Source organism: Tyto alba, unplaced genomic scaffold (assembly GCF_018691265.1).
Source record: "Tyto alba isolate M040663 unplaced genomic scaffold, T.alba_DEE_v4.0 Super-Scaffold_18, whole genome shotgun sequence".
Classification (NCBI taxonomy): Eukaryota; Metazoa; Chordata; class Aves; order Strigiformes; family Tytonidae; genus Tyto; species Tyto alba.
Window position 1 is genome coordinate 29,718,525 of NW_024881280.1, and position 18,274 is coordinate 29,736,798.

The 18,274-nt window shown below is 39.8% G+C and overlaps 1 protein-coding gene across 12 annotated transcripts in view; it reads right to left on the reverse strand.

Annotated features, from left to right (window-relative positions):
• Positions 1 to 1,367: 1,367 nt before the first annotated feature.
• The window catches only part of FOXN3 (forkhead box N3), a 215,088-nt gene continuing 198,181 nt past the window's right edge, over positions 1,368 to 18,274 (reverse strand). For 10 of the 12 annotated variants that reach the window (XM_042790642.1, XM_042790639.1, XM_042790641.1 and 7 more), the window contains 2 exons: positions 11,390 to 11,413; positions 1,368 to 8,762 (listed from right to left, as the gene is read on the reverse strand). In XM_042790642.1, the coding sequence (XP_042646576.1) occupies positions 8,213 to 8,762; positions 11,390 to 11,413 (574 nt within the window). In that variant the 3' untranslated portion in view covers positions 1,368 to 8,212. The remainder of the gene's footprint in view (positions 8,763 to 11,389; positions 11,414 to 18,274) is intronic. The other 2 variants (XM_042790649.1, XM_042790646.1) reach the window with 1 other exon arrangement.

An 18,274-nucleotide genomic window follows, 5' to 3' on the forward strand; every position in this document is an offset into this window, starting at 1 on the left:
CATTAGAGAAAGATGGTCCAGAGCACAGTTAAGTGTTTTTTTCCTTCTCACCAGTCTTTTCTCATCTTGTCTCCTTGGGCGAGTTTTTTTTCCTCACCTCTTTGTTCCAGTGCAGGGGCAGCAGACACTGAGGGTAGGTTACAAACTGGATTTTTTTCAGGCAACACACTGAAGTATCAGTTGCCTGGTCATTTATTGGTGCTGGGCATCTTTATGCTCTTTTATGTGTATCTCAGACATTTGTTTTTTTCTGCCCCACACCTCTAGGACCTGTTTATATCCATCTCGTCTCTCAGATGCCTACCGTGGTGGTCTCCAATATCAACTGCTCAGGATGGCATTGAGACAAGTGAGGGGGACGCTTTTATAGCTCCGGTTCAGCTGGCATGCCAGCTTCAGCGGCCACACATCCTCATTACATGGCCGAGAGCCCATCCTCCCCTGCCTCAGCAGCATCTCAAAGCAGGTGCAGGAAAGATCTGAGTTTGACAGAACGGCAGAGCTTTTTTTCTTCTCAGTCCTTTTGAAAGTTTAACATAGGGCTGTTCATAGAACACTTTCAAACCAGTGTTTGGGGAATGATTTTATTTACAAGATTTTACTATTCAGTTAAATTTTAATTGGAGAACGCTATGAGGCAGCTACAATTTTTTTTATACCTTCTGTTATTCTCTGTCTGAATAGATGACTTTTGCACTCTTTTCTTCAATGCCAGACTTAGGTTGGATTGCTGGATCTCTACAGAGGCACTGAACGGGGTGGTTTTTAGCACCAGTGAATAAAGAGCATTACAGATTCCTGCAGCAGCCCAAGGTGGCCAGGGGAGGCTCCAAGTATTTGAAGAGCAGGAAACCTCCTAGGTGGTTACTGATTGAGTCAGTTGAGGCAATGAGCTTTGAAGCTTTCAGCTCTACAGGATTTCTTCCTGTAAACAGTCCCTTCATGTCGCACAGTAAAGGAGTAACGTGGCAAAAGAATTAGTCCTGGTGCTGCAGAAACCAGATTAAAATGCAAAGATTAGAAATCAGTGTTTTTCAGGATGTTATATATATACTGTTAGACATGTCTTATTACTGAATCTCTTCTGATTGTTGCTAATTTTTTTAAAAAAGATACAATTTCCACTGAAACCAGCTTTGTTTCCAGGATGCAAAACTGATGAGAAAGGAAGATCAGGCCCTAACTAACTTGCACATGACAGCAAAATAACAGAAGCTGATACCTACTGCACTGAAGATACAGGTAACGTCCCATGAGGGCTAGAACTATTTAATAATGAAGGAATTAATTTGTAAAAAAAAAATCACTGTTGCTCCTCCTTAATATCCGGGCATATTTTGAAGCCAATATTCATACAACTACAATTGTTCAATTGATGCAACTCAGTAATTTTTATTGCAACTGGAAGACAATACATCACAGAAACTTTATGGTAGGTTTTGGGAAAGTGTTATTTACAATAATAATTGATGAAATAGTTTGTCTTTGGCAATATGATTACACATCAAGAAAATGTAAAATGCAAGTATGCCTCTAAATCAACATTTTCATATTTCCTAAAGATCAGCTGATTGCACTTGCCTTCGGACTGCTCATTTAGGTAAACACAAATACAACTTAACATCACTTTTCATTCCCCATCACAGTTCGTATTTTAATATTGATGAAATTGGCAGTTTCAGATGCCAAGTACAGGAAAAAAAATTGGCTTATCACTGTACTAAATTAACTTATTGGCCAGTTAAGGTCCTGTGACCCTTAAGCATTGATACTAAATCTCTTGGTCTTTTGATTGCTTTATCACTTTTTTCTGTAAAACAAAATATTTCAGAAATTACAGATCAGAGTATAAAAAAAAGTACAAGTCCATAATGCTTTCATACACACACAAATCATTCCCCCCAACATTTTACATTATGGCAGTTTTAAGTAGTGAGTGTGAATGATGCAGGCATGGAACTGATTATCAAATACAGGTATGACTTTCAATTGTTGTCCCACACACATCCTCAGGAAATGTACAATGCTCTAGTAACTTAAAAATGTACTCAAGTTCAATGTCATCTGAACGAAAAAAGAAAGCCTTGGGATTTCAGGCCAGAGTAAACAAATGAGAAAGATTCCCATTTCTAGATGATCAGCTACCCCAGAATCCAGCATGTAATTTCAGCATCCAGTACAATCCGTTCTAGCACTGAGGGCCAGCACAACTTGCCATTTATCCCTTGAACCCTCAGATGATGAGCTCTCATAACTGCTGGCCTGACCCAAAGCCCAACAAAATCCATGGAAAATAAAAACGTGAAACAAAACCCCCTTCCATTGACTGTGAAAAGATGTTACGTCAGGTCGATTTCCCCCTCTTTGCAAAAGGAAATGTGATACAGTAGAAAAACCATTATATAGCTTCAGATAAATATACCTTGTTTCAATGCTAAAACAAAACAAAATCCAAACTCCCAAACCCAGGAAAGGCTACTTATTACAACAACTCAAAAGTGACCTTTAAATCATTTCTGGTTTTAAATGTACACCAGCAAAATACAGCACCATAGACACATTAGGTTGAGACTTTTTTTTTGGTCAGTGAAGCTAGTACTTGTTTGCTGAACTGTGGAAGAATTATAAGGTCGTGTACATGATCAAAGATAAAGCAACCCAGCTGACAAGTCTCTGCTTAGTTCAAGAATAACCAGTACTAAAAATAAAAATGCAAAAAGAAAAACCCCTAATAAACCACCATCAATTAATATTTCCTAAATAAAAGGGGATTAACAGATGAATTCACAAATGTATGCAGATTTATACAGAACACCGAATGTTGTGTGTAAATCCTTATAAACTCCAGCTCAAAACAGAAACACACAAAATGTATAGTTTGACTTACACATCCCATTTCAAAGGAAAAGAGACATCATTACAACTTGGTAACTGTGCTAACTGCAATATAAACCAAACAGAAATTCAAAGTTTGGCAGATAACTAAGAAGAGGGTTATCACTTAGGTTATATAGCAAAGTGTTGATGTATATTACATAGAGTAGTATAAATAATAAAAAAGTATTATTTAAATTAGATCACAGTGCTGCATTATGTGCATAACAGTGTTTGATATATTACTGGAGGGCTGTGAAGAACACTACTAAAACTTAACTGGTCAGACGGTCAACACTGATACTCGGTTACAATCAGGAGGACGTATGGTTCAAATGCTCTTTCGGTGGCAAAGTCAAGAAAACATTTCAAAATATTTCCTGTAAAATATGCCAATGAGCTATTCAGGCAGTGGTGTCATACCTGAAGGAGCTGGGTTTGCATTCTCCATGAAGTGAAGTAAATTGCATTGCATCTGAAATTGGAAATGCATTCTCTTGATAGTTTTATTCTGATCCTGGAGCACAGGAGAGTAATGTTTTAAAAAATGCCTAGAGCCAGATTCAAGGAAAAATGGTAATAATAGTGAAATAGTAAAGATTTCTAGGATCACGTGGGTGTCTGTAGCTCCACTGACTGCAAAGCAGATCAGACACCTTCAGGTTCTAGAAAACCTCAGATTGCTCCTCTCTACATCTTTAGATGATTTGGGAGCCAAAATCTCTGTGAAAATCAATCATGGCTACCAAGAAACTGGGACAAAGTGTTGGTCATTTTATCCCTGGTGCCACTTGGTGTACAATTTAGGATTTCATTCTCTGCTAAAGTATGTCGATGTAACTCTACCTCACTCCAGTGAAGAATGCAGCCCCCAGAGTTTCTCTGTATCTCTTCCAAAGGTAGACAGTAATTCAGTCGAACACTGGGAGCCGATGTACCTCCCTTGGGACCCCCTTCTCCCGTTAAGGTAAGAGAGGAGCCAGGATCTGGACCTCAATTGAATTGCCAGAGAGGAGGGAACACAGTCACGGGACAGTTCTCTAGTCCTACGCGGCACGCCTCCTCGCTCCCACATCAGGCTTTCCAGCTGTAAAACCCTGTGATGTTGGTAGAACTACTGCTGGTTTTGCCAGGAGAAGGTCGGAATCAGGCTGCTTTCAAAAACAGCTCTGGGGCGATACATTAAAGCTGTTGAAGACCTGTGCTTGATTTTTAAATGCAGGCAAAATCTGCATCAAAATGCAGTAGAACATCCAATTGCTTGCAGAACACAAGCATGACTGGCAGATTTCACCTCCCTGCAGACGCTGGTGAATTCTGCTTGTGGCACTGGCTCTGGCCTGCAAGAGCTTCTTGCTGCAAAAGGCATATTCCAGAGGAACCCGCCGTGAAGTCCAGGGGCCCTTACAATTCACCCCTATGTGAAACTCGCCACTGAATGCTTGCTGATCTACTGGGGTTCCCCTAGCCCCTACGTGTCTTGGAGAAACGCTAATTTGGCAATACTGATAAGAGTGTAGAAAATGGAAAGTTAGAGATTTGACGACTTCTCACCCCAAAATGGCTTAGTAAGGAAAGCAGACAAGCAAAACCAAACAACCTCACGTCTGGCAAGTGAGAGAGTTCGTAATACAGTGCAATTACCACTCCGTTTTGACATTATTCAGTCAAAGTAGAGACAACTGGATTGAAAAGCTGACATTATCTTTTTAGGAAAACAAATCAGTCTCAATTCTTAATAAAAAGGAGAACTCTGATGGAGTAGAACCAGTTCTGACAAAGCTGCCATTGTCAGCCAGGCACAAAAATGGTTTAAAAGGTGGCTCCTAAATATTTTATACAAATCCAAATTATGTACTTCTCATCAACAGCCAGAGTACAGGCCAATAAGGACAAGTTGTTTTTAAACTCCAGAAATCATCTGCTGATGGCATAGGCCCTCAACCAAACTGCTGGTTCCCGGGCAAAACTTTGTAAACTCCTACCGAATAACACCTCCTTAGCAGACCAGACTAGGAGCAACAAATTTTACAGGAAAATAGATGCTTGCCAACATTTTACGTTTACCAGCAAGTATATAAAGGAGTTGTTGAAGTCTTAGATAGATTATATTTGTATATATATAAAAATATAAAGATAACCTGCCTAATTAGATATTTATGCAAAATTACTGTTTCCTAAGGTGAGTAATACTAGTGGTAATTATATATTTAGCCACCAAGAGTCCACATTAATGAATGGTACTTGTTGTTCAGCAGAAACTGATCTCGGTTGCACTGACACACTGCAATCAGTGAAGCTGCCCTGGAATGAAGTGTCGTGACTGTGGACAGAATCTGGCCACCGGCACACAACCACATCGGTCTCTCTGGAGGACAGAGATGGCTGAGCCATGGTTTCAGTGCATTTCTGCCACTATAACTGACTGTTCAAGGTTGCTTTTTGATAAATATTAAACCGCTCCCAAGCTGGTACAACTATGCATTAATAAGCAAAGGTGGTGGCAAGCTGATACTGTAGTATTTTGTATTTCAAATGACTCTCCCCAGACTCTGTAAAAAGATGAAGGACCAAGTTTTATTGTGCAGGGCTTGCGTGATTCACTGCCTGCAGGCTCTGGCTGTAGGGAGCATGGATCTGGGAGGAAGCCAATCACCCCAGTCCAGCCACACAAGGGAAAAGCCATGGCTGAGTCGTCTCTGTGCTACCTGGCCGCGGGACTGGTCCTTCCCCTTCCCCCAGCTTTATCTTAAGGGCTGCAGGCAGCCAACAGAAGTTACTATCCCCGCACTCCCGACTGAACTCGACCCCGCACACGCCAGCTCCAGCAAAGCCAGGGGAGTGCAGAGCTGTTCCCTGCACCACCCCAGCCCTCTCCTCCCGTCCCGGCACCGCTAGCAGTGTGCCGGGTCCGGCAGCTCCTGGGTCCCAGGAGCAGGCACCGCTCCGCTCTGCTGCCCCCCAGCACGGCCCTGTCCTGACCAGGAGCACAGAACAGGTCCAGACCAGCAGCCGCCCCTTCAGTCCTTCCACTTCCTAAATGGACACGCACCGCGGGAATCTCCAAATGCAATTTTTAGTTCACTACACTGAGCGGGAAGTCAAACCCTTCTCTAACTCACTCTCCATAAACTGGTTCTGTCTGGTGAAACCGCTGCCTGAAACAGTTGCTAGGGATAAATATAATCTACATTCTTTTTAAGAAACAGACCATTTCATTAAGTGGTTGGTTCCTGGGATTTTCTTCTTGCCTCTAGGATATTCTAAGTGAAGAATTTTTCATGCCAAATTCATGAATGCAGGTGAGAGAGACTGTCTTATTTCTTTCACAGCTTCCCTCTGCTGTAGGGATCTCCAAAATAGTCGTCATTACCAGGAGAGTAGCACTGTACCTGAATCACACTCTCTGTAACACTGGTTTTTCTCTGGACACCTCAGTAAGGCTCTTTACTAACTTCATTTTCTCATGGCAAATTAGCAAAGCTATTTTCTTGTCTACTTATTCCTGAATCAAATCAGAGAGTTTTCCTCAGTTAACCTCCCATTATTCTCTTGATTCTGTCATACACACTCACTACTAAATTTGCCCTCAGATTATTGCGTCATGTTACACATGTACAGACGAAGAAAGGACACACTTTTACTTTTTTTTCTTTTTTTTTTCTTTTTTTTTTTTTTTTTTAAACAGAAGTAGGGAGAGGGGGGCTGAATGTGCAGACAAGGCAGTATAATTCAACCATCCAAGCCCTACCAGAGCATGAAGATTTTATTTTTTAATATTGCAGAGTAAGTTCCCCAACAGTCAGTGTTTGTCCCTGAAGAAGGTTAAACCTTAAACACCTGCTTCAAAAAAACCCCAACAACAACAAAAAAGAACCAAAACAAAAACAAAAACAAAACAAACAAAAAAATAAAACCCAAAAAAACAAACTCTAAGCCTAAGGGCTTAAAAATTAGAGGCATAGCCTTTTTCTCTATTTTCTATATTTATATGAAAATAATTCATGCTTCATGCTAAATACATTATTTACCTTACAAGAACTTTGTCATCTTTGATTAAAAAAAATTGTTTGCTTTTTGTACTCCCCCCCTCCCAAAAGGAATCCATGCAATGTGGATCAAATTTCTTCTGCTGGCTACGCTGGTTGAATCTGGAAATCTGTTGTCATTTTTGCGCAGATGAATCCTGACTGATGGTAACTGCACACTCATTTCTGAGGGCAGTGTAGGAGCTCTTTTGTTGAACTCCTGAATTTTACTGTTCACTAATAGGCTTTCCTTTTGTTTTTAAATACAGAATACTACTAATGGCAGGTTTTGTAGCTTCGTTTCCCCAGTTAGATCAAGGATTTGATCCACAGAAAAAGATTCTGATGTATTTCATTCCTTAGTATCTACTGTAATTTCTTAGACTTGATTGCTTTTCACTCAGGCAGTTCAGAAGACATAGCTTGTTTTTCCCTATTACTATTATTTTTTGCACGCAGTGCCAATCTTCGGGCTTATGGCTTTTTGAACATTCTTTTAATTTAATATAGAAGACAGAATTCAATGATTAATGATGCTACTAATAGTGACACTCCCTCCCCCCATTTCTTCTCATTATTTCACTGAAACCCATTGCATACATAGTTCAGATTTCCCCAAACTTAAATTATCAGTCTTCACATTATGAGCCACAGAAAGTACGAGCAGCACTAAAAGTGCATTACGGTTTGCGCGGTTGCCACCAGTGGCTGTCCAAAGACTTCTATGGCACAACGTATCCAAGTGCCACTAGATGGTTCTTGATTTGGTGTTGAGAAGTACGTGCCTCCTCTTCCCCCCCAAATCTCTTTATTCACATTCACTTCTAACCCAATCATAAGGCCATTAAAAAGAATTCTTAAGGGCCAGGCCTGAATGATTACTAAATTATGCACAGCTCTTCTAGTATAAGAGGGATTTCCAAGTGCCCAATTTTACTCCCATCACATTAATGTTGATGTCACTGCGTATTCAACCATGCATTTTTGACAAGCCGGAGAAAGCAATGGCGATTTTGGCTTTTTTTTTTTTGTTAACTTTTTGTCTTCAGGTAATGAAAAGCTTTCGTAAATTAGCTGAGTGTCAGTATGAGTTCTATGGCTTCAATCTCCTTTAAAAATAAAAATTTTAAGGGTCCAAAAAAAACAAAAAAAAGAAAAAAAAAAAGAAAAAAAAAAGAAAGAAACAAAAGAAAAACAAACAGAAAGAAAAACAAAAAAGGAAAAAATTGCTGATATTGCCACAAATCATTAGAATTCACCTGACGTGCTGAAACAAAACTTTGTAAGTTCAAACAAATCATTGATTTGTTCTAATTTTTTGTGGTTTCCTTTTGCTCTTTCTGCCCCTTTGCCGTCCGATTGGTGATGTTGTTCAAACAGGATCGAATTCCTGCTAAATGCAGGAGCGATCCTGCTGCTTCTTTCATCTCCTCATCGTCACTCTCAGGGGGCTTTTCTGTACGTCTCTTTTTAAGAGGCAGTGTGTCACTTGGTACTTTTTTCACCTTCATTAAATGTTGCCTTTTCTTGTGCTGGGATGCATACCCACTGTCAGCTAAAGAATCCTTGGTCTCCTTCCGATTTTGCTTTTTGTCCTCCTCTTCTGTTTCACTATGGCTCTCGTGGCTCTGGAAGCTAACTTCACTTCCTTCGCTGCTGTCTTGGCTACCTTTAGTTGCAAATTCATACTGGTCGTCAGCAGAGGAAGAGGAAACGGAGTCACTAGCAGGTGATGTGCTCCTGTGGTTGGAAGATTTGGCACTGCTGTAGTTGTGATCCTCCTTTGGGTCACCGCTAACAACTGGAGAGCCACAGGACTGTTCGCTTTCTGTCCGCATCCGGCAGTTTGTTATTCCATTCCTGTAAAAACAAATTGAAGCAGTCTTAGAAGCCACAGAGATGTGATCCTGCTTCAGTGCAAGAGACGGTAAAGCCAACTGACAGATAATCTACAAGTATGACTACCAAAGTGATGTCCGTGCAAGCTGGTTTCAAAGCCTGACTCAAACTGCTTGTGGACTGGACTCCACAGGTAAAACAAGCCAAAAGACACGTAACAGCACAAGAGGCAGGACCAAGCAGGGGATGGTTACAACTAAATGACGTCTGAATACTCCTGATTTGCATTTCAACTGATAGTTTAAACTTCCAAAAAACATGGAGAGAAAAAAAACCACATTATTTTATCTACTGGACAGTAAACGCGCTCTGATGAGTTGCATGACTATCCTCTCCCTTTTTCCAAATAAAATCACGCTAACAAAAATGTTGGGAAGAGACACTAGCTTTCTGGAGTACTTCTCTGCCTCCTCTCAAAGACTCTTTTCCCAGTCTAGCACTCCAAGGGTAGGAGATGTTTCACCTGGAAGTAGCACAGCTTCGCTTTAGGGCTCTTTCCAGCAGAAGCAGCAACTAAGTATAAAACCCAGGTCCAGTCACATTTCTGACTGTGCTCAGTTTATGAATAATCTTAAAAGCAATACAGTCAAGCCACTAGTTGCCAACAAAATATTACAATGTGTTTAAAAACAAACAATAGAAAAAAGAATCTGTTTTTACTCTAGAATTTGTCATTTTCCCCTTTGGTTTTATGGCCTTTGCTTCTGTGGGAACTACTGCAGCATGATGTATTTAAAACCCAACAGCGTTTCTTTCTGCACTGCAAAATATTAAAGCATTGCCACTGACTTTGCAATACAGAATACAATGCTTGCAAGTCTGTTAAAGAAGGGATCGACCCTGTACAGTACTTAATTCCTGCTGAAAAATAGGAGAGGAGGATGCTCATCACTGAGTAAAGGCATCATCGCCACCTGCCAGGTCAGCAGCCTTGAACTCCTCTATCAGTTAAAAAAAAAAAACCCAGCCATCAAGACTGTTTAAAATATCACATGACAAACTGCTTTAAAATCTACTCTTGCCATCTTCATGCTATCAGTAGAGTGCTTTTGCACGCTCGCAGCAGTGTTGGATTAAAACCTTTCCTTCAACGCACACACTGAATATTGGTATTTCTTAAGAGGAATGGTGCAGTGGCAAGTCCAGAGCATTACTGCTCTTCTACTTAAAAAATGGGAAAGTGCTTTAGGTTTCAGGGAATGGACCTCACGCCTGGCTTCTTTATAGAAGAAACAGCAGAGTATTGTGCATTTCTGAAAGGTAAGGCTGAAAGGTGGAAAATATAAGAGTGGTATGTAATTCCACAGTTCCTATTCATCTAAATGCTCTTGTCTGTAGAGCTTGCTGAAACAAGAAGCAGGCTTTTGTGAACCAGTGGCAGGACAATGCTAGAAGCTAGCAAATTATTAGTCATTCCAAATGTTCTTATTTACAGTATTTTCAAAGAAACGTATGCAATAGAAGGCCCAGTTATTAGCAAAGAAAGACTCTTGCCAACCTCTTTTGCTCAACAAAATTATTTTCTCCGAGATCTTTGAATAGCTTTATGATCCATAAATTATATACAGAACCCAGAAGGAATACACAAAGCTCCTTCAATTATTAATAACTAAATGCAATGTCATTCATGATTGTGCAGCAAGCCAGCTGCATTTACTCTGTGATGGTTTGCCACTGCAGGGGTTGTCATTAGAAGATGCCAAATGCTTAAAAGAAGAAATCATCCATACTAAACTAGTTGTAAGGTGAATTTATAACCAACTCCTTAAGATCAGTCATTACAAGGAAGCATGTGATGCATTTTAAGTGACAGATTCTTCATTTTTAGGGTAAATTTACATTTAAAGATGTTAAAAATTATCATAAATTAGCATAAAATTAAAGTTACTTGATTTTACTAGGCAGCTAATAGTCAGAGCAATGTGGCTCAATAAAAATCACATGCTAGTAATTTTCCATTAAAAAATAGCAATAAATTTTTGCTCCAAGGAAACAAACACAGGACAGAATAGGTGGGAACTCCAATGGGATTCCTACTGACTAGGTTATTAGTGAAAAAGGCTTCTAACAGATGGGATTTAAATCAAGATGCCCATTTTCATGTTATTAGATCTATTCCTATCTGTTAGCTTGTACTGAGAGTAAAAGGAAAGCTACAGTTCCATGGAGCAGAGCAACCATGTGCCAAAAAGACATCCCTGATTTGCCTCGCTCTTGAGTCTCTAGTGTTTGCTTTTACATAAAGGGGCTATAATTTGGATTCAAAAGCTCTGCCCATGGGACTTACTCCAGATCTCAATCCTTTCAAAAACAGCATAAAAATAGCATGAAAGGCCTGGGGATTACAGAAGCAATGTCCGGGGGGAAGGTGTGTGACTGTGGGGTTAGCATCCCACAGGGAGTGACTGCAAATAGGGATGATGACAAAGAAAAAGAAAGTCCACAGAAAGGTGCAAAAAAGAAATCACTTAAAAAAGAATGGGAGGAAAGGAAATACCAATATACTTCAGAAGAAAGGCATCTATGGAGAAACTGGTCAGGAAATGGATAGCATTTGCATCTCAGAAAAATCTTTGGGTTTCACTTACATTTTGAAAGATTTCCAACCAGTTCTGCTTGGGGAAATAAAAAAGGAAGAGAAAGCAGGTCAAGGAGAGAATTAGCAAAGGATATTTGCAGAAAATAAAAAGTTATACAGCAGAGTGTTTTAGGATATTCACAAGAGCAAAAGTCATGTACCCTGAAAGTAAATTAATCTGATCTGTATCTTGATATGCAATAGATCAAACATAAAATATGAAGAATTATTTGTAGTTGGTATTAGCAGACTAATAAGAGTTGAATAAACTCATATCTAAACCATTCATATTCCACACACGCTTCTGAGACATTCAAAAGCTTTATATTGCCCTTATACAGTCACATACTCACTAAGAAATGAATCTATGATCAACTTAGCTCAATCTAGATCATGAGTGGACAGAACTCCCATGGGATTTGAGGAACAGATTTTGTCCAGCTGAATCTATTTTTGCTGGTTTTGGTTGTAACTCTGTCACTGAAACAAATACAGATTTTAAAAACAAGTGCTTGCTCTGATGCTTGGATTATTTTTAAATTACAGAGGGGAATAAGAGGTATTCAAGAATTATGTGCTTACTATAACAGTGAAAGAAAATTTATTTCAAGTAATACCTTTTTTTCTTCCCCCCACTTTTTTTGTTCAAAACTTTGTTTCCAGAAATTGATGTATTTTCACATGTTTTAAACCAGTGGCTTGCCCTTTCAGGAAAGTCCATGAGATATTCTTTAGAGCTTTGCATCCTACTGACGTGGACTGTTTTATTTGCTTGAGGGGTCTTAACCGTAGTTATACAGATCAAAGTACCATGCACCGATTCTTCTTAAAATGTTTCAATTTGGCTGTAGCACAATGACACAACCCTCAAGCACTGCAGAGGTAAGTTTGGACTTTTGAAAGCCCAACTCCATTCCCATTGTTAATGGATAGGAGTTCTGCTACTAATGTCATCAGGAGCCAGATGGGACTCACAGCAGCTGGATCTCAAGTCAGTAAGGAAATAATGTCAGAGTGTCAGTGCCTCTGCCTTTCAAAGGGGTCTTCCTCAGGATGAGACAGAAGTAAGTCTCAGTCATTTTACCAAGGGCAGATACACCTTCCTTAAATTTCTCTACTAGCTTTAAAAAAAAGACAGGTAATCACATTCTGTTGGCAAAATGGCAAAAAGTGTTACTGAAAAATACTGTATTCCACACCAGAGACATATATATTCCTTTGATGAACAAAGCAAACCTACGTGGAGTTTAAACACCACCTTACCTATCTCTGATTCTTCTGGATGACAGGTATTGTATACCCATAAATGACAGTTTTGGTATGTAATTGCAAATACCCAGTGAAAAGATATGAAGAAAGCAGTACAGGCAAGTTGGATTTGTGGATTTTGACAGGTTCCAGGTTTGTTAAAAAAAAAGATAACACTTTTTTACTATATAGATAACATAATTTCAAAGGGAAATTCAGGACAGTCAGAACTTTTAGCTACAGGTAGTTCATCCATTACTTAAAACCACTACATACCATCAGACGGGAGGATGAGCAAGCGTATACAGTATGAAAAGTAAGTGGTGCTCACTTGCTGTATGATGAGATTCTATCAGGGGTTACTGAGTTAAAAGTCAACAACAAGAAGTCAGACACACTGTTGATAGAAGCTCTTACAAAGGTACTTCACAGCATAATTGTATGCAAAGGACCACAGCAAATGTGAGTCACGAGCTGCCAGCAGGAAGAGCACTTTGTCACTATCAACAGCAGATTGGAAGTTAAGACAAATGCAGCGCTCTGCACTTTGCAAAAAAGAATCATCAAGTCAGCCAGTACTTTTGTCCTTTAGTTACTAAAGGATTCCTTCAGCTCCCAAGGATAACTCATCCCAAATGTTACGGGCGGGAAAAGGAATGCAATGCAACAAGGATGATTTGGTGTTTGTTAACCTGATCAGGCCAGTAATAAGCAAGAGCAGTAAGAATATACAATTAAGAATTTATAAAAGTACCTACCAGCTCCTTTACCTAAGCAAAAATAATCATTCACAGGTAATAACATATATAATTTTACTTATGCTTTGGCATTTAAACTGCACATGTTACTTATGTTTAGTTTATTTAATCACTGCTTGAATGGCTGCTACAAGGGAGGAAAAAATAGGCAAAAATAAAGCCAGCATGAGAAATAAAGTCACCATAATGAAAGCTAGGCCTGAGGAGTAATCTCGTAATTGCTCTATAAATTTAAAGTGAAAATAATAATAAATAACAATCTTCCATCTTCAAATAAAGATAGTCACAAAACACATTCTGGTCACGCCCCAATAATCAGGAGCTGAACAAGGAACCGCAGCATTAATAGCAGAAGAACAGACATTTTAAAATCTACTCATGATGAAGTAGGCAAGGTTTGTTAGTGCCGCATTTTGGGGTGTTTTGCTGTTTTTCAGTTGTTTGGGTTGGTTTGTTCATTTTTTTGTTTTGTTTGGTTTGGGTTTTTTTTGTTGTTGTTTTTGTTTTGTTTGTGTTTTTTTCTTGTTGTTGTTGTTTTTTTTTTACTCTTCAAAATAAAGGAAGAGCAGTAGCTCTGCCAATACAGATTCAATTGCTTTCACTAGGAAGAAGGAACATTTTGTCTTGGAAACCTGAATGGAAATTTTTTTTTACTTAGGGAAATTTCCTGGGAAGCTTGTGTTTGCAAATTACAGATAATTGTGAAATTCCGTAAGAGGCTACAAATGTTTGGTGAGAAAGGAGAATTGAAAAAAAAGGGAAAACCCTCAAGCATTTTCCCATTAATTTTTATTTTTAATCTGCAATAATTTAAAAAGACAAAGTACTTCTAACAAATGCTACCAAAAGTAATTTAACCTATTACCTAAGCATAAATTTCATATAAAGAAGTTTTGCCTAAATTTTCAACTAGCCTAAAACAATAGCTTGGATTAATTCTGGGGAAATATGAGCTAAAAAAAATAGTTAAGCAATGAAGTCTACACTATCTGCCATCCTGACATTCCTGACGCATCTCGGCAGACAGAGACAATGGTTAAATCCAGCCGAAGCATCTTTACTGGGACTGGCTCTGCTCAGCTCTTCCCAAATCCTGAAGCTTTTATCCGCTCCTTAAGGTTCCCCACCAAGGTGGCTGCGAACTCTTCTTCCCTCATTTTCACCTCTATCTCACAGGCATTTGATGGCTAGCGTTATGGGATGGGGGTTTTCATTTGGTCTTCCCATCAGAACAGACTACTGAACAGGCCAGGACTAACAGCACCTTAATCTGGGCAAAAAAAATGGGGAGGCATGGCCTACACAGTACAGAACGCACGGAAGACCAGAGCTTCAGAAACCCTGGATTCCCTGGGAACCCATCTGAAGGCTGTTCAGTGGCCCCTGTAGCAGTGAACATTTGGGGCAGAGGAAAATAAAAAAAAAAAAGGCCTAATACATAAAAATTATCACGGGTATTTTGTGAAGCACCTTTTGCAGAATAACCTGGACCGAATTACAAGGCCTATGCCACACTCTGCTGGTGAGATTCTCTGTGGATTGAAATTCCACCAACCTCACCTCTGGATTTGCCCACATCAGGCAGATGAGGCTCAGGCTCGGTAGGTCTGCACGGCAGCAGGATGTGCACACCGACACAAACCACTCATGCATTATGGATAAACAAAGAAAATGACAGACATCATGGCCAAGGCTGTCTGTCGAATGTGCTGAAATCATAGTTCAAACAGCTCTAGTACTGTATCAGCTTCTAAGCTTGTGCTCTTCCATAGGGCTGGTGTAACTGGCAACACCTTACTCCCGTGGAAGGCGATTATATTACTGCACCTTGCCAAGATGCACACTGGCAGATGCACTGGCCACTTTGATAGAGAGGACGACTACTAAAGTGGACACAGAAGTCCTCCTGAATAAACACTTAAAAGGTATTTTCCAATGGATGTATGTAGTAAGAGCAAGAGCTCACCTTCAAAGCACAACCAACTCCTTGCTGCATGTAAGGCATTACTGGCTTTGCTTGCTTCCATTTAATACCTTTGTAAGTCAGTATTTTCTTTTCTACATATCCAGACTATCACTGCATTTGCTTTTAGATTCTCTCAGGGAACTGTATGGGGATATAGTCTGCCAAAAATATATATGATGAATCTCATGTTAGAGACATGCTACACGCTGTGCAGCTTTGAAGCGTTATTCTTCCCTGCTGTCTTTGGGCGGGTCTTAGACTTGTCAGCCACAACACGGAAAATATGGATGGTAAACAAGCTAAAAGTGGTGTGAATAAAGTAAATAAAAAGCTACTGTCAAAACACATCCAATTATTCTCTGCTGTGGAGATTTAACACCAGAGGATGATTTTCAAAGTAAAAATAGTGTGTGATGCCGTTTCCATTTGTAGATTAGTTTGGAATGAAAGGCCTATTTGTGCAATTTAAGCCAAATGCACTACAACATAATGATGCTCTCCTCAATTGCTTTTCTTTATTCATGGAGAGTGGTGGATTTGTTTTGTTTGTTAAATACTTTTCAGTAGGGTTTTTAAATCCAAACTACTTAATTCAATCGTACTTTATTTTTTATATATATATATATATATAAAAATGAAGTAATTACATGTAATTACATGGGAACAGCAACACATTGATACCTTGTGCAGGAACAAAACAGGCGAATACATTGTCACACTGTTGAAGAAGAATAGCACAGTAATCTTTCCAACTGATGGGAGCTAACACATCAGAAAACACAGATTTCAGCATCTTAGACCAATGCTATGGTTTAGTCAAAACGCTCCACATAGTTACAACTGCGAATTTAACCCAAGACCACACTTTTTCTTACTGTCTTTACACTAGTAACAGTCTGTCCAAGAAGACAACATACTCCAAGTTATTTGCATGCAGTTTGGGGGACAACAAAACGGAAGACCATCAAGATATTGAGGAAATAAATATGAAATAAACAGTCCAGACAGCAAGGAAGTGCCAACAGAAGATGAGCACCTTACAGAAGAACCTGTAACTCCAACATATGGTAACTGAAGAAAACAAGAGGTTTAATTTATTATGCAAGGAACCACTGCCAAGAACCAAGAAAATACTAGAGGTCCCTATATGAATGATGAAACCTACATTTTTAAGGTGGTTTTAGGCCTTGCATTTAGAGCTCCAAAGAAACTCTTCTCAAGAAAATACAGCTTTGAGTAAAAACGTCTTGGAAAGAAGCTGTCTGGCTTCTCAATATAGAGGCAGAGGCCCGTCATTTCTGCAGAAAACTAACAGGAGACTGCACCACCTCCTGTGGCTGCCCAGCAGGCCTCCCTCCTGGTGAAAGCTGAAAAGGGAAATCAACCTTACTGCACTTGAACAGGTCTAAAAACATCCCCTGCCAGCCTGACTGGAGCATCTCCCTCTATGCAGGAACGACACCTCTATCTGAGCAGTATTCCTACTCTTAACTGCAACAGAAGGCAGCTGCACAGATGCTGTGGTAAATTCCCCCTGCTGCGTACGACGGGCAGAAGTTATTCCCATGAGATGCCATGAAAACTCAACATGACAGGTCCTATTTAGCCCTGTGTATCGGAGGAGAGAGTTAAGCAACAAGCAACAGGATGGCATTTCTAGAGTAACTGATAACAGAAGTAGCCAGTTTTGAGAGGGCCAGATGAAGTTCTAAGAGGCATCGTGCACCCAGACTGACCTTCTTTCTGAAGAAATTCTGAGTCTTATTATCCCCAAGAGAAACAAGACAAAACTGCCTGCTGAACTTGCTCTGTTACAGTCTCCTAACTTCTCAAAAGCTTTCAAAGCCTCTTCTCCCCATTCCCCTGCCCCCTTTTCAAGAATCAGAAGAGAGGATATTGCAGGAGCCCTTAAATATGAGCAGACATCATGCAGACCAGGAATATATTCATAGCAAGCTATTTGTAATACTGCCTAAGGCTGGAGAAGAGAACAAAAAGAATTAGAAATGTCTGCATTAACTAATTATAAATGCTTTTCTCTGAGACAAGAGCAAAAGAACATAAGCAAAGGAGAGGTAAAATCCCTAATTTCCCAAATCTACATTAGCAAGTAGCTGGTAAAGATCCTGTTCTTCCTGCTGGGAAAAACCACGAGTAGTGCTCAGAAAATGCATAAAATTTAACTATATACAGCCTTACAGCATAGCAGTTTGAGGATGTCTACACAGAAGGAAGTTTTCAAGTGGCCTGAAAGGAAAACCAATTTTATCTCCTCCTTGAGGCAACCCTGATTATGAAACAGGGTCTAAGCAGGAAATGCAGATAAACTCAAGAGAGACTATTCAGACCACTATGTCCTCTGTTCAGCTTGGACACCTCATAAAAATTAGATATAATTAATGATCCAGTAGTCCCACAGCTCTGCAATCCCCACTGCGGCGGAGCAGAAGCCCTGGCTAAAGCCAGCAGCAAAGCGACTGAAGACGGTTGGCTCCAGCGCTAGCAAGGCCAGGCTGTGGTAAAGCGAGATGGAGATGAACTCTGCACACTTCTGGAGGATGACCCTCAGGGTTGCATCCCTTCAGTGTAGCAAATGTGAAAAATAGCTGAAACAGTTGCCCATCAAAAATATGGATTTTATTCCAATTAGTGTCTTCTCCTCTATGCACTTTAGCCATTAAGAGTATACGAATGTCACAGTTTCTCTCTCTCTCTCTCTCTCTCTCTCCATTTATTGGATGGAAATACTGCACGCAAAGGGCTAGACACTGATCCTGAAAAGGATTTAAAAAATAAAGAGCAAATGGGAAAAAAATCCCAAGTAAATAACAATGGAATAAGTAGCTATCAACGTAGTTTATTTCACTGCCTTGCAGCCATTTACTGAGATGAGAGGGTGTAATTGGAACAGCCCAGCAAAGCG